The sequence below is a fragment of the Oryzias latipes genome, chromosome 8 (assembly GCF_002234675.1).
Source record: "Oryzias latipes chromosome 8, ASM223467v1".
Classification (NCBI taxonomy): domain Eukaryota; kingdom Metazoa; phylum Chordata; class Actinopteri; order Beloniformes; family Adrianichthyidae; genus Oryzias; species Oryzias latipes.
This window is the reverse complement of record NC_019866.2, coordinates 10,849,439-10,870,618: the sequence shown is the minus strand read 5'-3', so window position 1 is coordinate 10,870,618 and position 21,180 is coordinate 10,849,439. Positions and strand designations below refer to the sequence as shown.

Below are 21,180 nucleotides of genomic sequence, written 5' to 3'. Positions count from 1 at the left end.
GTAAAGTTGTGAAGATGTCCATATTTTTGTGTAGTATATTATACTGACACTAGTTTAATAGAATAAATGTATCTTAATTAAGGAAATGTCAGGTAAACATTTTCACATTGGCGTAAACTCGCGTTTCTTTAAAACGGAATACGCTGCCAAATAAACCAAACGCACCCAACGTGTCATAAAATGTACGTGGTGACGTCAGGTCTTTGTGTTGACAAATCATGGTCCACACTGGGCGGGCATTGTGAAGCTGCTCATAGAGTTAGCAGGCTAACTAGAAAAAGAAAGCTAACTTATCGTCAGAGTGTAACTGGAGCTAACGTTAAAGGAAAAGACAACTGTCCAAGTAGCAGCGAGAAGTTTCCTTTTTGAGGGCTTGGAATTATTTCGGATAATAACATTATATTGTTTATTGGTAATTGATCAAACACCGTGTTTATCAGATGCCTGTGGATCATTTTGGATACTACATCGCTTGTCCCATTTCCAAACGGAAACCATTTGTGGACAGACTATTCGTGCTAGCTAGCCTAGCTGATTGAATAATTCACGAGACTCTTCATTGTCACTCAAAAAAACCATACTGAATGTTTTGTCTGTCATGAGTCCGGCCGGTTGTTCCCATGTGAACGGTTATAAGGTGGATAACTGGAAACAAAACCTTCGAGTCATATACCAATGCTTTGTTTGGAGTGGTACTGCTGAGACCAGAAGACGCAAGGTAAAAACCATTACTGTCTCCCACTGTGTAAAACAGAAGGCAGGTCATCTTGATGAGGCACACTCATACATATTTAGCAAGCATGATGTCCCAGTACAAACAGTCACGGAAGGTGTTGAACAAAATTATGGGCTTAACGAGACTGTACTCATCTCATGCAGTAACAAGCTTTCCTGTTAGCCACGTACGTTATCACCGGTAAGTTAGCTAGTCTTCTTGCCTACTGCAGAGACCGGTTGCTTGTTTTGCTGGATTAAAACGGGATTTTACGTCACCATGTAGATGAATTTAAACTAAACTTTCTATTATGCTCGGTTGGTTTGCTGGAGGAGGACACTTGGGATTTAGGAGAGTAGTGGCCACGGGCTAACATCCCTCCAGTACCAGCTGAAACCCATTGTGTCTCCCTATTAGCTCACATATAGCGTCTCTTTATGCTTATTCTATGTGTTTTTGAATGTGTGTGCTTTTTTTTTTGTACTGCTTTGGTTACTCTCATTAGTATAAATCAGGGAAGCTCAGCTGGTTGCTTCTCTGTTGGGATCTCCCCCCACACCTGCTTGGCCCTCTGCCGTCCCACCCATTCTCCTCTCCTTTAGTCAGCCGTGTTCTGTCTAGTTGGATGTTTGCACTTAAACAAAACAACACTTTTTTTGTTTATTTGCACAACGTTTTTATCACCCGATGAGCACATCTCTTCCATTCGAAATGTAGTTGTAAGCGGTGTTTTGTCGAGTGGTGCGGATGAGTTGGCGCGTGCCGTGTCCTCCCCTCATCGCCGATGACATAATGCAGGTAGATCGGATGCATTTAGCAGACTTGTTTTCCGCTTGCTCATCCACTCACTTCACTGGGGATAAAAAAAAAACATGCAAAAAGCTGAATATTCAATGTAAACCTGTAGTAGTGGAAGGAATCAGCCCCACCACTGCGTCAGTTGAGCTACACTGCTCTGCAAGGAGGAGTGCAAGGCTTCAGATTGGCCTATGATCGGTGCAAATGAAAGCATAGCTTTTCTGTTATACTCTCATCTGGTTTGAGCTCTATCTCATGGTATGTCAGTTGATGTGTGTAGATTGATTTAGCTTTATTGATAATTTTGGCCATGCAGAGTTTGCTTGTGAAGAAAAATTACAAAAAAAAACCTCATCAGGCATTTTAATTGTTATGAATTTCAAGGGTGCTTACATTTAAGGAGCCTCACATCTTTTTGTTGAAACCCTTTCTCCCGCATAATCTAACCCGAAGAGCAGTGATGGTAATGCTCTCATCTGCTTTAACCATTTTCTTTTAAATTGCATTTCTCAGTTTTTTTCTTTCTTTCTATGTAGCTGCTAATGTACTAATAGATCCATGTAGATCTTCACTTTCCTCGTCCAAGCTTGACGATTGGCTCAAAACTCTACGGTTCGAGTGCTTCAATCTTGCTCACCACTTTTATTGCACCGGTAATCTTATTTTGGAGTTGGGAGGGGCTGTAAGCTAGCGGGACAGACCATAAACACAGGGATGATGGGAAGTCGGGGCGAGCTTCCTCTGCACCAACAGTCACGCCTACAACTCAAAGTTACATTTTCTAATCAACTTTTTGATTTTGGCTAAAAACGGCATAATTCTGATTAAAAGACCACGAGAAGACTTTAGAATATATCAAAGTATGATTGGGGAGGTTCTGCGATGCTGCGACCTAACGTTTGGCCACAAAGACGATGCAATGCAACCCTTGCAGTTAATTTTAGAAATATATGTTTAGGTTTTCTGTTGCATGAGAAGCATTAAATAGTTGCACAGCGTGCAGAATAAAAAAAACCCATCACAGCTTTGAAGAAAATTAGAAGGTTAGGTATGCTTTTGGAAACCTTACCAAACTTATTACTATTAATTTATTTTTGTATTTTTTATACTTCAGAATAAATTTGTGCATACTTGGTGAAGTCAGAGATAGTGAAGGTTGTTGGACACCGAAAAGATGCCATATTTATAAGGATGGCATATTTGTGTCGCGCCTTTCCTCCTCCATTTCTTTCAATTGGTGCACACGCACGCCCACAAGCGAGCGCATGGAGGCACGACTCATCTCAGAAAGCAGTTGATTCTGGTGCTATGAGCAGATCTCATTTGTCAGATCTGTATCCATCACATCGCAGGCCTTCTCTGTGACTCATCAGCACACATTCACAGCACTGGGCTCTTTTTCTCACAGTCTCTTCATATTGCTTGCTTGTTTCTCTTGCGCACTCACTCCCACATTCTGATTTTCTCGTTTTCCCCTATTTTCGGTTGCATTTGAAGCTCAGTTTAGGTCAAATATCTATTCTAATTTTATTAGAAAAACAGCAGTTTTATAGAAACACTACAAAACATTAGCATTAGTGAAACACTGGATCTTTTAACAAGATGTCTTCAAGAGGCAGGACATACTATGAACTTGAAGTTCAATTCAAGACCCTTCTAGTTGTTCTTTATTGACATATTTATGTTTTCTTGCCCTTATCAAAGCCTGCATTCACACAAGCCTCTTTGACCTGGTGAGGCTTTCAGTTTATCATTCACTGTCTGTGACTGACTGGAAGAGGAAACTTATATTTATACGTTGATCATGGAGTGATGTCAGTTTATTCTGTTGAGTATGCTTCCCAGTTTTACATCTATAAGGAAGCTAATGTGGTTTGATTATTTTTTTTTTTCATTTGCTTCACAAAATAGGAATTTTAAGAGGGAAAAAGTTGTAGAATGCTGTCACAAATAACCTACGCCTTAATAAACTAAACCTAACAAAAAAAAGAAAAATAGTTTAGAACATTTTTCTTGTAACTATATAGCTTAGTAAGAAATTGTATTGGTAATTTCCTATTTTTTTGTGGTGCACATGTAAAAGATGTGCATTTCGTTGCTATTAACAAATGTTTTCAGCAAAACACAAGTGTGTTCTTTACTCACCCCACATCTTTGTTACTTTTTCTGCCTGAAGGCATCATTAAAAGCTTAGATATTGATTAAAAAAATATACAAAAGTAATTATATCAGAGTTTCCCACGCCTCAGTCAACCCCATAGACCCTAGACAGAAGTATAAGCGGTGTTCTCTGTAAGTTGTTTATTATTTTGAAAACTATCTCTCATTTGGTTTGCTGCGTTGTAGCACCAGTTCAAAAAAGCATTTCAGCGTTGCCTTCCAGCCATTCTTTAGTACCACCATCTGGCTAATGACCTGTCAATCACTCATCTGAAGTTGTCCAAGCTTTAAACCAAAAAGCAATCAATCTTCTCATTGTTAAAAGACTGCACTCAAGTTGACTTGGCTTCTTTTGTTCAGAGATGGTTATTGTCATTTGAATAAAGAGATGGTTGTGGTTTTAAACCATACAAGAGTTTCAACATGTTGTACTTCACTACCAAGAAAATCTTGACCTTATTTTCTGCAATGCTCATAGATTTTCCTGATGAAAATCTTATGGACTTGGTTGCTTCAGTTGCCCCCTTTTAACTTGGACAACTAAGAATGTTGTTCTATTAGATCACTGGTGAAACCAGCAAGTCTTGAACTTTTCTTACTTCCTCTGTTAACCCATAATATTTATATCTTCACAGACTCGGAGATTATGCCAATTTTTGCCAATTTTTCTTCTTCCCTCATAATTGTGGTCAATTTTAATACTTCATCATTCCAGCACTGGATCTGTGCATTCTCAAAGCCCTGATTCTGAAGAACACCTTGTCTATAATTTATTCAGTTTCCTTTTTTATCTGAAAACCGTAAGAAGCCCTGCTCCGCCGGCTAAGGCTTATGGTTGAGCTATAATATCCTTAAAGCATCATGTGACAGTTTGAGGATAAAGTATGCACTCCAACAACGTCCAATGTCTCCCACGACTCAGATTCATCCATTTGAGGGGGGGGGGGGGGGGGGTGTATTCTCATTTAGAGCTCACACTCCATGTCATTGTAAACAGGGGTTGCACTGTGCTGATGAAGGACACATCCAACCGAAAAAAAAAAAGCCAAATATTATTATTGTGTAAAGATCCAGGGGATGTTACAGTGGGGGCATATTGCCGTCACCCACAGACGGTGGGGATTGGGGGCAACGTCATCCTGCCAAAGCACCGACAGGCAGCATTCCTATGGGGTCAGTCTGCAATGAGGTTTTCAGCATCATAGTTAGTAAAAAATCCACAATCAGAGCACCCAGAAGATGGGGTTTTTTTTTTTTACATACTTTCATCTGACTATTTTTCTCCAGATGACTTATGCATTTTTACTGAAACATTCTGAGTGTTCGTACGTATTCATTCTTTTCGGCATTGTTGACTTTTTTAAAGCATGAGCATTTTAATGCTGGAAACAAGCACCGAATATGGATGTGAGGCAGCACAATGAGTCACTGCTCTCTTATAGCTATGTTATCTAGTCTGTGTTGACTCTCTCCTCCCTCTTTTTTTTTTTTTTTTGCTGCAGTCTGTGCATGCTCAGCCCAACTGGACCTTTGTCCACATTGTAAACCGTTCTCCCCTCAATCACAGCCTCTCGCATCATTCACCGACTAATATAACTAAGTAAATGCATCGATTAAACGTTGTAAAGTGAGGAACGCATGGCGGTTAAAATAAATTTCAGTATAGACGGGGCTTTCATGTTTCTGTGTGCACTGCTGATGGCCACTCTCAGCTTCATGGTGGACCACGTAGCTTTAAATGTTATCGTGCTTTTAGTTTAAAGGTGCATTAGGGAGCTATTCGTTTTGCTAATGCCTCTCTGAGCATGTTCTGCAATCAATCCGCACCTTTGAACATCAGAAGGGTCGTATCCCTGCACACAAAATGCAGCCAGCTTGGCCTCAAAGCAGGCTGCCCAGATGGGAGCTGCCGTCTTCCATCTGGAACGGACGGGAACATGAGCTTGCTACCTATGCAACACTTGTTTCAGCCTCCTGAGCCGGCAGCTGATCAATAGCAAGGGTAATGGAACATTAAAGACCCTGGACTCTAAGATGCAGGACTTCTGTCACAGAGCAGTGCTAACTGTTGTGAAGGAGCTTTTCTCCTTTGTTGAGCAGTGTTAAGGCCAAGAAGAAAGAGATTGAGGGCAAGGCGTGGCTTTGACTGTTCTTGTGTTTGGCTTGGTTTTGTGGTGCATAAGAGGAACTGTGTTTTAGAGCTGCTCAGACTGATCTGGTTTAGAGAGACGAGTGCAAAATTGCAGCGTTTAGGTCAAACTTAAGTATGGTTCTAAGAAATGTCTTGCCTTTCGCAATGTTTTGGAAATGCATTTGGCTTTCCTTCAGTAAAAACTCCTTGTAATACTATTCATTTCTTTCCTGTTGCTCTTTTCTCTTTCTAACCAGGGGCAATCTTTTTCCTGAAAAGTCTAAAGCTTGCTAAAGATGTCAATCTAATCGGTTTTAAGGACTTTCTTTACTTGCATTCATTCTTTTTCAGACGCCTTCTCTTCTAGCTTTGGTGCAGCGTTTTTCTTTTTTCCTCCACACCAATTTTTCCTAATGAATTCATTTAAATAAAACCAAAGCTTATTGTTTATGATTCTAAATATATTTTCTACTGTAGTGGCATCAGATGAATGTCTGCTGAACATGCTCACCTATAACCTACAAAGCTGAATAAGAACTGTTCTGCCATGCTCCCTGCATGCTGCTTTGACGTAAGCGTGCAACATTACTTTCATCTGAAAGTAAATGTATGTACAGTCACTTAACTACTTGCCGTCTTCTGTTTCTAAATATAGCACTTCACAAATGTCAGTGTTGCACTCACACAGTCACACTAAACGAAAAATGATCAATGGTCGTATCACTTAAGTCTTCCTTTATAGATGGGCTGCTTTTATTTATTTATTTATATATATATATATATATTTTTACAAACTAATGCTGCGATTATCATAATTATGCCAGCTGGGCTTTTTAATAAAATAAAGGCTTGATTATGTTTGTAGGGCTAAAATGAATCTAACAAATGTATTCTCTATAAGCCATTTGTTCAATACGTTATTTTATTGTATTGTAATTTATAATCTAACTATTAAAAGTGCCAGATTTTTCAATTTGAATCACTAGTTTTGAAAAACTATTCTTTGCAAGCCAAAAATTGGTTTCTAAAGTGGAAAGTTGACAAATATTACACTATTAAAATTACATTGTTTTGAACTGGAAATCAAATCAGTCTAATCCTGAAATTGCGAATCAAAGTCTGGTAGTGATATGTACTCCTATACATTTCTTAATATATAGGAGAATATATATATAGCATTCTTAATATACACATGAAAATGAACACATTGGTAAACGGATGCTGGTAGCGGCTGGATGGCTCAGTTGGTTGTGTTTAGGACTGGCGCATGAGAAACAAGGGTTTGTTTCTCTAGAGGTGTGATGAGCGTGGATCCATAGGCTGCCGCCCAACCGCGTAGAGACAAAAGTCTGGGTCCCCCTGTTCGGGTCCCCAGCCCGGATAAAGTACATGGTTGTGTCAGGAAGTAAAAAATCTCTGCCAAAACCACCTGTGCCAATCAGTGGAAGCTGATTTGCTGGGGCAACCCTTGAAGCGATATGCTGAAACACTGGTAAACGGATGCTGGCTTTAGCGCTGTCAGGGAGGAGGCCAACCTTGAGGAAGACTTTAGAGGAGGTTAATGGAAGGAGTGTAGGAAGACCTGAGGGTATTTGGTGTGGGTAAGGAAGTTGCAGAGGAGTGGGTGGGACAGAGCCACAGGAGATGTAAATGAGAAGTTTATGGACTTTTGCTCTATAAATTGTTTAGAAACGCTTTGGGTGGTTGCTTGATAAGAAAACGCATTGTCAAATGATGACATTTTTGTGTTTTAGACCAATACGAACTCTTTGAAGTAACTTGACACGATCAATTGTTTTAGACAACTTGGCAATAATTAAATAGAATAAAATGACATTATTCAAACGTTGAAATGTATTAGTTTTTCTAATGTGATTAGTTGCAGTACTGAGTATCATCTTTGGTAGTGTTTTTGGCTGCTTTTGTACATTATTTGTTATATTGAAGTACATCCTAATGACACTTTGCTACATTGAGTTGCTTCATTCATTATTGCTATACTTAACTTTGAGATTTTGTGCTTTAGTAGATTTTTTGTATTCAACGTTGTCGTTCAGTGTTGCCGTATGTACTAATCTGAATGGTTGAAGTAATAATGATATGAACCAATACTGTGAGGGAAAAATGAGCCAGAGGGCTTTGCCCCTAAAGCCGGTTTTTGTTTATGATCAAGAAGCGACTGAATCAGGTTTTTCATGTCAGATTTGGACATGATAATAAACTTCAGTGTTTGTTGAAAGAGAAGGTGCAGCACATAGACAAAGCCAAGACCAACGTTTTCATGGACTGCTTTTTGAAATCTGAACCGTCATCTTTAGACGCACAATTTTTTTTGTTCTCTTAATAATAGAACAACCAATCTTTTATGTAAAGATTCATTAGAAAATCGAATCCAAAATATCAGTCATTGATATTATAGGTTGTTACTATGGAGAGGCCTTTTCAAAAGCCAGTGAACGTGTTCAAAATGCTTGTGTGGTGTACAGTGGGGCTTTTCCATGTTGGTTTTGATGAGATCAAGGGAGGAGGAAGTAAAGCACAGTGGAGCTGGCTCCTTTTTTTTAAACATTTTTTTCATGCCCGGTTACTCGGCTGTTTGATGGTTTTCCTATTATGCGTTTGTATTGCTCCACAAAGATTTTAACAAAAAAAAAAAGCTTTAGATGCGGCCTTCTGAATGCATTTGTTTCTCATAGTTTGTCTATAAGCTTGTTTATGAAGTCAGTTGAATTGCTCATGCTTCACACTTCCTCTTTTACAGTTTTTCCCACTAAAGAGGCGTTATCATGTCGATCTCCTGTTGTTTTTCATTGCAACTCATGGTGTCCAAAATCCGGGTTACCTTTTTTTTTTTTTTTTTAAAGAAAAGCTAGTGACTTACAAGATACCATACAATTTTTAAATTGCATGGTTGTGCTCTTGCATTCTCGCCTTGTCATATCGCATCATTTGTCGTTTGTCTGATGCTCAGCGTTCAGCCTCCTAGGATGGAGGCGGATTTCAGCCAGTAGATCTCAGATTTTTTAGCTTTCTCTCAAAATCATTCTTATTGAAAATCCCACTCTGATTTGCTTTTTTGCAGTTTTGCTTTTTCGTGCCGAGTATTCCAATGTTCGGCTTCTCGCCGCACTCATCTTAGCGTTTGTATTAAAGCCACTCATGCACTGATACTGCAGATAATGTGTTCGCCTCAGACAGGTTTTACTTGCCTCCTCCCAAATGCCAGCAAAGCATTACGTAAATCCCATCATCAGAAGGAAAGATTCTCAGTAAAAATGTGTTGCTTCACTACTGCATTATAATTTCTCAGCAGCATTTTCCATTTCCTTTTATATGCGGTTAATCTGAGTGTTTTCATGAGAAATTCTTATGCATCTAAGAGGGAAGATAGAACTCTGTGTTTGGCTTGCAGAGAATTGTACTCTTAATGCTTGCCACTCAACATCAAGGCTCTGTCCGTTCCTTATTTGCTCTCAATTTCTTTCCCCCTTTGTCCTCCCCCAACCCCTGTCCTCCCCTGGGTCTTTCTTTCCCTTTTTTTTTTAACAGGCCAAGTCGTGTATCTGTCACATGTGTGGTGCCCACCTGAATCGACTACACTCTTGTCTCTACTGCGTCTTTTTTGGCTGTTTTACGAAGAAACATATCCACGAGCACGCAAAAAACAAGAGACACAATCTTGGTAAGAAACCACTTCAGGAATGAATATGTTATATGAATTTTGATTTTGTTTTGCAGGAGAGTGTAACTTGTAATCAAGAATCTATTTTAAATTATATAGTACAGTTAACAACAAATATGTCGTGTCCCCTATCCTCTGTTGAGTTTGTTTTTAATTGTTTTTTGTTCTCTCGGGTGAAAGAAATCTTCTCCAAATGAATTTAACTAAAATGTAATTTTCATCCGGCTTCACCTGTGAGAAGCTGGGATTCCAACTCCACATTCCCATTCCAGCGGGAAATCCAAAAGCAGTCAAATGTCAGAGTCTTTTAGTTAAAGTCTTCTTCATACAGCAGCAAGGGATGTAGAGCTTATTAACCCACTGCTATCGGGAAGCCTCGCTCCGCTTTACATGCTAATTAGGCTTAATAAGACTTTGATAGTCGAGGGTTTACATGGGGACAACCAAAGACATGAATACAATAGTGTGGCTTGTTGGCTTAGATGGATTTAATAGGTTTTATTTGAATAGATACATACATGTATATGTCCTAATAGGCTATTCTGACATTGGCACGCTGCTCTTCTCTACCTTTAAACAAATGAATCCAAACTCCCCTGTTGGCTGCACTATGAAACATCAGGTTCCTTTTTTCTTTAGGCAGCTTCAAGTTTTCACTTTTTCATCAGTGTTTCATTGTAGTTTTTCCCACACGCGTCCATTTTCTTTGACCTTCATCCAAGCAAAGCAGCACATCTTTAGCTCATTGCGGCCAAAGGATTCAGCTTACTGCAACATTGGTTTACGTCTTAGCTTTCTTTGCCCCGGCGACCCACTTCTACTTCTGTTTTTACACCGCCAAAATATTTATGACTTTCCCCACAAATTGATTCTGTGTTGAGTGTTTAGCATGATGCTGAAGCTTGCTCTCTTAGTGCGGGTAGCGCCTAAAACAGAATGAAACATCCAGTTAAACTAAAAATAGGTTGTCACGGCAACAGAATGGAGCCGTTGTAGCTGGAGACTTTGAAAACGGAAGACTGGAACAGTTGTTGGTGGGATTTTAAAGGTGGGAGAGGGGAAGAAATGCACACATAGCAACAGTGCCTCTGTCATATCCGTCATTATAGCTCAGTCTATTTAAAAGGAAGAAAATGCATTGTAGAAATAAAAAATACATGTTTACCTTGAGCTAGAGGCCACTAAACCCAAGGTGAACTACTGTTTCATTATTTTTCTCCTTGCAGCAATAGACCTACTATACGGTGGAATATATTGTTTTGTATGTCAAGACTACATATATGACAAAGAAATGGAGCAGATTGCCAAAGAGGAACAGAGGAAAGCTTGGAAATTACAAGGTAAAAGATTCCTCTGCACATAGAAATGAAGGCGACTTGAAAACCGTGTTTGAGCTCAATGTATTTTGTTTTGTATTAACAGGCATTGGGGAGAAATACACTACATGGGAGCCGACCAAGAGGGAGCTAGAATTATTACGGCACAATCCAAAGCGAAGGAAAATCACTACAAACTGTACCATAGGTGGGCATCAAAGCGCACTATTCAGACTGTACAATTTAATCAGCAAGGCCTTTCACTTTTTGACCGTTGTGTGTGTCCCCTGCATGCACATTGTACAAGTGTACTTGGGGTCAGTTGTGCATTTAAGTGTAATACCCAAGGTCAAATGTACTGGGCAGCCCTGCAGGCAGTTCAGAGCGCTCCAGAACACAGTGTTCTCCTAGAGATAAGTGCACAACTGTGATTTCTTTTTTTTTTCTTATTTTTTTTATGGATCAAAGACGAGTCTTTTTTTCTGCTTATCTATTGCTTTACTTTCTCTGATCTTTAACATGTGACGATTGTGTCCCCAATCTGGGTACCCTTTCAGTTTGTCAGACAGCTTGACTGGTTGAGTTCACTGGCAGTAGATTGTGTTTTGCCACCAGGAGCTGTGTAATGCTTTTACGCTCTCACTGAGCCCTGTCTTCCAGTACCAAGCCTTTGCTCATTTGGATCACACCCAGGACCTGGCTGAGTTTCACCTGTTCATCTGGACATTAGTACAGACATTTAAATGAATCCATTTGCAGCTTTTAGCTCTTTTCCAGGAGACCCACAGGCTCTTTGGCAAGCCCAGCCAAACACACAATTGATCGTTTTCCAGAGATGCGTTTAAAAGAATTAGAAAGTATTCAGACTTTTCTTTGTTTTAAATGAAATGGTTTTTAAAATGTAAAGGGATTATATATAGATTAAGGGTGTGTCCGAATTCCTTCTCTACACACTACTTAGTGCACTGTATAGTGCGTTTGCCATTTTGTAGAGCTGTCCAAATCTACAATTCCAAAATCCAGTAACCTTGAAATTTCCCCAAAGTCTTTGTGAAAAACCAGTGTGCGTTGATGCTCACTAAATTGGCGAATATAGACCACAATGCATAGTGTTTGAAGGATTTTTCATGTCAAAACATTGAATTTTTTAGAAGCATCCAAGTTTTTATATTTAGAACAAAGTGGATTCATAAACAGTCTTTTTAAAATGCTCTTCTTTAGATTTTTACTTTGGGAAATTGGCTACACCATACTTGTCATTTAAAAGAAAAAAGGAACCAAATAAAGGAGTGAGCATGGTGTCCCGATTGCTTTTAAAATCCAGGGCAATAGATAGTCCCACACTTCATTGTTTTTTTTTTGTAGTTGGGGATTAGGGAGGGAATTTGGACATCGCCTAAAAATCTACGTTCTGCTCAGATCCCAGCATCTTTGAGATTTGTGTGAAGGATTCTAGAAAACCTCTACTCTATTGAATTATTTTATTGCTGGTTTTGCATTTATTTCCAGTGTTATGAAAAAAGTCCAGGCTCTGAATACATTATAATTTTGATTGTAGCAGTAGTGCAACACCATGTTGTTTCTACTAAACAAGCAGAAAGTGGTTATGATGAAAAGACAACAAGTCAGCTGACATCTGGAGTAGTCTTCATCACACAGAACAAAAGTAAAATAGATTTATTTATTTGTTTCTTTGTTTACCTACGTACCTACCTACCAGTTGGCCAGACAGCACCAAGGTCCTGAGACTCTAGACTAGGGCCATAACCTAAACTATTTTTCTGAATTTACTGTACGGATGTAAAATCGATATGTTTATCTTTTCAAACAAAATGCCCAAAGCAAGTGTGTTGGATGTTAAAGAAAGGGGATTCTACATGATTTTATACATGCAAACATTGTCTCATTAAGTCAGTAACTGTTAGTTAACTGCAGCTCTAAGTGGAATTCATAGCAGCTACCAGTGTGTTCTTCTTTCTAATGTATGCTAAAGGCTGGAATGGCTGAATCTTCTAACAATGCTTTTGACATGTCAGAAATGACAAATGAATTGCATGACTTCAGATTATTCCATCTTGGCTTTTCATTTAAAAATCTTCTCTGCTGGCATTATTGCATGCTGATTTCCCCGGATTTGTCTGTTCTTGCTCTAATTTGAATGCTAAATGAAAGGTTTGTTTGGGTATCTACCTGCTTGCTCTCTCCTACTCTCACTATTTGTAGTAGTTGCTTAAAAGATGAACATCAGCAATGATACTTTCTCCAAAAGAAACACTGGTATGGTTCTTACTGTTGATTGAAACAAATAATTGTATCTGGAATAGAATCTGTACCTGGTCAACGTAGGATTGTTCTGATACTATTCCTCGTTGTTTTTTGTCCTGCAGGTCTACGAGGGCTAATAAATCTGGGCAACACTTGTTTCATGAACTGTATTGTTCAGGCTCTAACACACACGCCACTGCTGCGGGACTTCTTTCTCTCTGACAGACACAAGTGCGAAATGCAATCAAACTCTTGTTTGGTGTGTGAGATGTCTCAGCTCTTTCAGGAGGTATGATGCTCACCTCAAGTGCTCACTTGTTTTTTAAGCCCCAGAAAGAGTAAAAAAAAAAACAATCATTCCTCTGTAGCTGCAATGTTTAGCTGTTCTTTTTTTTAAATGCATGCGATACAGAATATAACCCGGTAATGGGAGTCTAAACCACATGGAAGGATGATTCACTGTTCTGCTCTTTCTACTCCAACGCTGGAGATGAGCTTCAAAATGACAGCTCAGTGTAAAATCTGGAAACAAGCAAACAAATGCAGGACATTTCTGCTTCAGGTGATCAGTCATTGTAAATTTAGTTCATAAGAGGAAAAAACGAATATCCTCAGTTGGTCTTAAAAGAAAAACACATTTCCATTCAAGCAACCATACACATATATATATATTTTTTACATTTTATAATCTTTTTTTTTATGGGTTTTCTGTCATTTTCATGTACAAAGGTCAGCCTACACTGCTAAAGGATGGGCATGCTTGTAATAGCTGTCAGTACATCTGCAATAGCTGTATACAATCAAACCAGATGGACACATCTAGGGTTTGAAAGACAGGAACCCAATCTTTAATCAGTAGTTCACGTAGACTTCTTCCCTGTACTGCAGCTCAGCTTTGCTAACGTTCCCGCCCACATCGTGTCACCCTGACATAAACTGTCACTTTCTTCGATTCTCATGGCAACCTTTTGCTGCAATTAGCAGATGGATTGCTTGCCTCAAGGCCTCCCCTATTCCATGTCTGTGTTGCATTAGCTCACTGTGGCATTATTGTCATTGCATCCAGTTCTGTTAACTGAAGAGCTGGATTTGATATCTTTCTGGCTCCCCCTTCTATTATTGGTGAACAAATAACTATAGGTCAAAGTAAGCTAGCAATGCTGATGTTATAACACAAAAATAATATTTAAAGTGATAACCGTCTGTTCATTCTTGTTCAGTTCTACTCGGGCCACCGTTCACCTCACATTCCCTTCCGGCTGCTGCATCTGGTGTGGACTCACGCACGCCACCTCGCAGGCTACGAGCAGCAAGATGCCCACGAGTTCCTCATCGCGGCATTAGACGTCCTACACAGACACTGCAAAGGAGACACCATCAGTAAGATCTCATGTACATCAAATCGCTTCTCATACCTTGCGCAACTTGAAGCGCTTTAACATTTAAAACAAAAACAACAAAACAGACAATCCTACCATAAAAACCAAACTCACTCTTCCCACTCCTCTGCGTTAACACTTACGTCACATGACCCACACACACATACTGAAATGTTTATGTTTGCTAAGGAACTAGCTAGCTCCTGACGGCGATCAGGCGTGTAAAAAGGAGTCATCTAGCACAAAATCCAAGACCGACATGGTCACACATCCGCAGACCTGAAGAGAGACTGATTTGTTTGTATCTTTTTTTTTTTTTCTTCCCCCCCAGATGACAATGGAAAAAAGGCCAACAATCCAAATCACTGTAACTGCATCATTGACCAAATCTTCACTGGGGGCCTGCAATCAGACGTCACTTGTCAAGTTTGCCAGTAAGTGTTGGGTTTGCGTGAGAAGAGCGCAACATCACATCCAATTTCTCCTCCCCATTCATCCTAAAGGAGCCTCACAAACGCCTTCTAGATTTTCTTACATTAATTATTCATCCATCCGCATGTGTCTGTTGTCCTCCTGCGCTTGCCTCGCACCAGCGAGGCTGATCAATGTGGATGCTGCCCATCCCTCCCTTTGCGTTGTGTGAATGGCTCGTGTCCTCTTCACTGCTCTTATTCAAAGGCCCGATCCCTGCAGAGCTGCTTTAATGGAGGTTGTCTAGACAGCAGCACGATTCAAGTGTTGTCTGTCTGCCCCCTAGAGCTGTCCTGTCGCATTAACACATTCACGCTGCACTGAACTGCAAAGTACCTCGCCCAGAGTAGCAGCCAAGCTGGGCCCGGCTTAGAGCAATCTTACCTGTACCGACAGTAGAAGGGTGTTACTGGTGTAGATTTATGCGGCAAATACAATCCTTTAATTTTCCTGAAAGGCCTTGTTGACTACAGATAAGTGGGTACCAACAGAAGCTATGAGGTTGTTGAACAGCGGAGCTCAATAGTCGCACACAGTGACTTCCACATCACCATAAATGCAGACCAGTTTGACTTGCTGGCCTCTGGGTTTTACAGAATCATGACTCATTCAATCGATAATGACAATGTGAAGCAGCTCCTCCTGGTGCAGAGAACATGATCGTTTGTTCTCTCTGCATTCTCCACCGAAAGCATCCCTTCTGTAATGTTGTCACTCATTGTCATCAAGCTGTAAGAATACATATTCATTTTTATAAAGCCAATTGTCCCTGATGTAATCCTTTATGGAATTGCACATTGGTATGCAAAAGTGCTCCAATTATGCACGTGCACACTTCCCACCGCTCAGCAAGCTGGAAGAAAAACACGATCAGAGTCTGTTGTGGCCGTTTGTGTTGCTGCAGATGTCATCAGCCTTTCATCATGACCTGTAATCAGTGATACACACAGCATTAATTAAACATAAACGACTAATCTCTCTCTTTGCCTCCCCTTTTCACTTTCCCCCCCCCCCTTTTCATTTCCTAAGTGGGGTTTCTACAACAATAGATCCATTTTGGGACATCAGTCTGGATTTGCCGGGATCATCAACACCTTTCTGGCCCCTTAGCCCTGGAGGGGACAGCGGCACGGTAAATGGGGAGGGCCACCTGTCAGGATCCACCACCCTCACAGACTGTCTGCGCAGGTACAGCGGATCTCTCTAATGTTTTCATCTGCTTTTTTATTTTATTTTGTTTTCAGCATTAAGCGCTAGACACCAGTGTTGTTTGCAGGGAGCCCGATCATATTCCATGATAAACCTTCGACTGTTCTTTCAAGCCATTTCAGTGAAAGGGAAACAAATTGAATTTGTGGGTTTGTTTGGTGTAATCTCACACACAACAAGCTGCTTCAACCTTATCTTCTCCGATAACCACGCTGACGGAGCAGGTGCGACCTCTCAAATCTCCTCCACTGCCTCCTCTTCTGCCATTTCTATTTCACTTCTCCTAATTTTATTTGATTCCCCCTCTCTCCACCTCATTCCAATTTTCCCTGTTCTCTCTGGCTCCACTTCTCACATTTGTCTTCCCCAATCTTTTTTTTATTTATTTATTTTTTTTTTACAACTGCAGCTCAACACACCCCACTTGCTGCAGCAAGTCTCTTAAAGGTACAGAGCAGGCTGCTGCTGTTGCCACGGTGATTAAGGCTACTGCGATAAAAGCCGGGATTTAGGATGCTAAGCTAAAATTGACTTAAAACCTGTAGGTTGTCTTTATTATACAAGTCCCCATATGTTTTCAGATTATCTTCACATGGGATTTAACATTGACATTTGGGATTACACAGGTGTTAAAAATGGCAGTGAACACCACTCATCCTCTGCTTTTTCCAGTTTGCTGCCATTCAGTTTCTAAACGCTTGTTTTCTATTTAACTCTCCTGCTTTCCAGATTCACAAGACCTGAGCATCTCGGAAGCAGTGCCAAAATCAAATGCGGTGGTTGCCATAGCTACCAGGAGTCTACCAAACAGTTAACGATGAAGAAGCTCCCCATCGTAGCATGTTTCCATCTTAAAGTGAGTCACTTGCCATCAATTAAGATTTTACTTTTCACTCTGTTTTAAAATAAACAGTCATGTGGCTCAAGATTTATCGACTTTTTAATGTTTTTTTTATTTATTTTTTTAGTTTTTATCCGTCATGCTTTAGCCGATGCTGCATCGACTTTGCTGTGAGCTACTCTGAATGTGCCAGGAGGCGTTATTGACTGGCTTTAGTTGTTGGATTGCGTTTGACTGTGATGTTTTTATGTACTGTCCCAGGACTCCTATGATTTTAATGACTCATACAGCCCTGCACTGTCTATATTTTATTCATCATATAGTACAGAGATGAATCATATATTTATGATATTCATAGGGAAAGCTGAAATACAGCAGTTTTGCAAGAATTCAATATGTTTTTGTCATTAAAATATAATCTGGGGTAAGAAATACTTTTCCCCCCCCATCTCTAGCTCTTCCTCCTAATGTATTTTTCTCTCATTTTTAATGTATGTTTTACTCCCATCCCCCCACCCATCTCTTCTTCTATCCCCTTTTCTTTGGCGCTCTTCAGCGGTTTGAGCACTCGGCTAAACTGCGGAGGAAGATTACGACATACGTTTCCTTCCCGCTAGAGTTGGACATGACGCCATTCATGGCATCCAGGTGAGACTCCACAGAACCCAAATCCTCTGATTTCCCCTTCTGATTCACTGCTGCACTCACTCTTTACAAAGAATGCTTTAGTACAAATGCTAATTACATAAAAATATATGAATGTAAGTTCCTCATGAAAAATGAATGCATCTCTATGCAGAATGGCAGCTTCATTCTTTTTGAGTAGAAAGGCTATTGCTTTCAGAATGGAGTGGCATCACACTCAGTGGTGTTCTTCTGCCACCTAGTGGAGCTCTGAGTCATTGCATGGCGTTAAACCCTCAACTGTTTGTGTTTCACAGTAAAGAGAGCAGAATGAATGGACAGTATCAACAAACGGTGGAGGTATTAAACAACGACAACAAGTGAGTACTTGTAGATAAAACAAAAAATGATGTTTAGACTGATTTAATGTTAGATTTTTATCATCGTAACATTTGGATTTAAAACATTTCAGTTGAAAAATCATCTGTACACATGAAAAGAGGTTTTGCATCTGTAAACAAAAAGAAATGTCCAATATGTGCTTTTGCAAAACCATTTTGGGATAAAAAATAGAACACTTAAAATGTTTTTCACACTAAAAGAACACTTTATTTTGTATTCTCATCCTCATAAAAACACCTAAACAAATGTTGTTTTTTTCTAGAAATACTCTTTAAACACAGATTTAAAAACTGTAAAGACAGAAAACATATTTGCTCCTTTTTTTTTTCTTTTTCACACCCATAAATTTATGAAGCCATAAATCTAAATGTAACTCAAAATGAATGGTAGCTTTTAACGTATGAAAATGAAAAGTAATAGATGCTTGTTTTTTTTGTTTTTTTTTCCTCATACACACATATTGACAAAATAAAAGTTTTCATACCTGTAGTGAAATTAAAACAAGCTTTTAAACATTGAAAAATATATATTTTTTTTATTTTAGGTATTCCTTGTTTGCTGTTGTCAACCACCAAGGGACATTAGAGAGTGGCCACTACACCAGCTTTATCCGTCAGCACAAAGACCAGTGGTTCAAATGTGACGATGCCATCATCACCAAGGCCAGCATTAAGGATGTACTTGATAGCGAAGGGTGAGCGATGAACCACGACAAAAAACAAAGCCACAGAAAACCGTTTATTGTTGAATCTGACCTGGGCTTTTCTCTCCTCCTTTCAGGTATCTCTTATTCTATCATAAACATTTTCTGGAGTATGAGTAAACTTTGTGACCAAAAATCACGAAGAGCCACTGCTTCTAGTGTGGCGGGAGGGGTGGGGGGGTGGTGGTGGTGGAGGAACTGTTGGGGGCAGGATGAGATGTAAACACACAAACCTACCTGAGACCTTTCTGCTCCTCCAGCTGTGGAGGACAAGCACGAAAAATATGTGTAAAATCATGCAACCTTTAAAAAGGATAAAAACAACAAAAAAAAAAGGTAAGCAAGCACTGAGTTACTTCTTGGCACCTACTTGACAAAAGCGAATGAGGAAAGGTGGGAAGATTGTTGCGTCTTAAGTTGGCCAGAGGGAAAAGGCCCTCGCTTTCCCTTCCTGCTGCAGGAAGCGTCTAAGTTGGGCACATATGGATTTTCCCTGCAGTTTTCCTCCCCCTCCCACCTTCCGTTTTCCACACACCCTTCAACTCTCTCTCTCCCATGGTGCTCTCATTTCAGCTGACCAAGCATTTACCTGAGTCATGACGGAGGATGGAGCAGTGTCATATGCATATAGAACTGATTGCAAAAAAATATATGTGTATAACTCGGTGTGTAATGAACTTTGCAAGAACGTCTCTGCAGGTATCCGTGCGATACTTGTCTTTTGTGAATTAGTTCGGAAATACTGTACGAGTCGAAGTATACGGCTATTTTTTAAGAGCAATGGAACCATGGGAGAGCTCAGAGACGCTGCACCCGCCAGTGCTACCATGGAAACTAAACACATTTGGACCGGAGTGTGTTCATGTTCATTTATTTACAGTTTTTTTAAGTCTGGCTGGGGGGAGGAAATATATTTTTTTTGCAACTCATTGAATTTTTATATTTTGTTTACTCTTCTTTTTCAGTGTATTTTTTTTGTTTTGTTTTGTTTCCAGTACCGCCGTATGTTTCTAGTTGTCCTGGTACTCAATGTTTTTGGACTTTTCATTCTCGTGGAATCGTTGCTATAATGATGATAAATTGGCTCTCCTTTACTGTTTCTTGAGAATATTATGTTGATGAGAAGACTTGAGAATATAAACTCCAGATCATGTCCTGTATGTGAGGATCACGTGTTCTACGCCCTTAACGAACACTTGACATTCTCCATAACGCACAAAAAAGATGACGATTTAAATACAAACTGCATGCGACTGGGCTCTCATGATCTAATGTGAAAAAAAAAATGCCTGCCTTAATGATTGAAGGCTTCCCATTGTAATTTTTTGTTTTATAGTTTGTAAAATTGAAAAGCGAATATGTGAAATGTATTGAGAGTAAAACACTTTGCACACATATGGGCACTCTGTGACCACAGCCCAGCTCTGAATCCATCAGTGTTCTCCATGGCAACCGTGGCTGGTGTAGATCGGTGTGGTCTGCAGTACAGTAAACCTGCTACTTAACTCAATCAGTATGCTGTCACATCTGACTTTATATAATGCAAATACATGTCAGGGTCTTGTGGTCACTTATCGTGTTTGTATGAAAAATACAGAATTAAAGATATCCCCTCAGATTAAGAAAAAGAAATAAAAAATGCGAGGGCTTTAACCTTTGACACAGTAATGCAGATTATACACACACATGTATATATATATATATATACATATATATACATATGTGCACATATTATTAAAACAAAAACACAACCCCTGTTTGTTTAGCTGCTCTCTGATGAAAATTAAACATGCATATCTTTTGATCTTCTGCTGTGAAGCCGCCACTAGAGGGCAGTAGTGGTTTACTGACAAGTGAAACCAGACAAAATGTAAAATTATGGTTTTAATGGATTGTGGAGCAGTTAAGGCCACCCAAGGACATTCAGGGAAAAATAACTGAAACAAAAACGGAAGAGGAAAGCTTCATTATCTGTTTCAGTGATTAAACTCAGAACTAAACTGGAATGTGTTTGTGGTGTAGTGTCTTTTTTCTGTTCCCACCAATTGTCTGTTCAAACCAGGAGTGAGATTTGAAGAGCACTATTGCACATCTGAGCCAAGACAGTGAAACGTATTTACAGTTGTTCACTTAATGCATTAACTGCCAAGGTGTTGTCAAGGTAAAATAAAAAACATTAAAAATAACAAAAAATGTCAAGAGCTGATTATAAATTGAAAGACCAAAAATACAGCTGGAAGTTTAACCAAACTGTTTAGTGTCTTTTCTTTGAAGGTATTTGTAATTCTGGCGACACCCTGTGGCCACATTTCGAATTACAATCTTTTTTTTCCAGTTCTTCATATTTCCTAGCATTATTATAGGTTCTAATGCCTTGTTTATATGTATTTAGATAAGCATTATTTGTTTATATTACAATTTTTTAGAAAACTATGTAAAGTGGAAAAAATAAACTTTACAGATATGTAAATATCCCAACTTTGA

General features: G+C 39.5%; 1 protein-coding gene across 3 annotated transcripts; it reads left to right on the top strand.

Annotated features, from left to right (window-relative positions):
* Positions 1-228: 228 nt before the first annotated feature.
* LOC101172905 (ubiquitin carboxyl-terminal hydrolase 22) lies at positions 229-20,702 on the top strand. 3 transcript variants are annotated; one of them, XM_011478168.3, is made up of 13 exons: positions 229-718; positions 9,354-9,486; positions 10,713-10,826; positions 10,909-11,010; positions 13,190-13,356; positions 14,288-14,459; positions 14,778-14,880; positions 15,947-16,105; positions 16,856-16,982; positions 17,524-17,615; positions 17,909-17,971; positions 18,538-18,687; positions 18,774-20,702. In XM_011478168.3, exons 1-13 carry the CDS (start codon positions 599-601, stop codon positions 18,814-18,816), a joined length of 1,545 nt encoding a protein of 514 aa, XP_011476470.1. In that variant the 5' UTR covers positions 229-598; the 3' UTR covers positions 18,817-20,702. The 3 variants fall into 3 exon arrangements, with proteins under 3 accessions (XP_011476470.1, XP_004071466.1, XP_020560957.1); XM_004071418.4 differs by having other exon boundaries at positions 230-718; positions 14,288-14,447; XM_020705298.2 differs by lacking the exon at positions 229-718 and adding an exon at positions 799-916.
* The last annotated feature ends 478 nt before the right edge of the window (positions 20,703-21,180 follow it).

Excerpts from the sequence above, each read along its gene's own strand:
- LOC101172905 (XM_011478168.3), top strand. The coding sequence starts at position 599 with ATGAGTCCGGCCGGTTGTTCCCATGTGAACGGTTATAAGGTGGATAAC. Across the intron at positions 719-9,353 it reads CTGAGACCAGAAGACGCAAG|GCCAAGTCGTGTATCTGTCA; the intron begins GTAAAAACCATT and ends TTTTTTTAACAG. Across the intron at positions 16,983-17,523 it reads TAGCATGTTTCCATCTTAAA|CGGTTTGAGCACTCGGCTAA; the intron begins GTGAGTCACTTG and ends GGCGCTCTTCAG.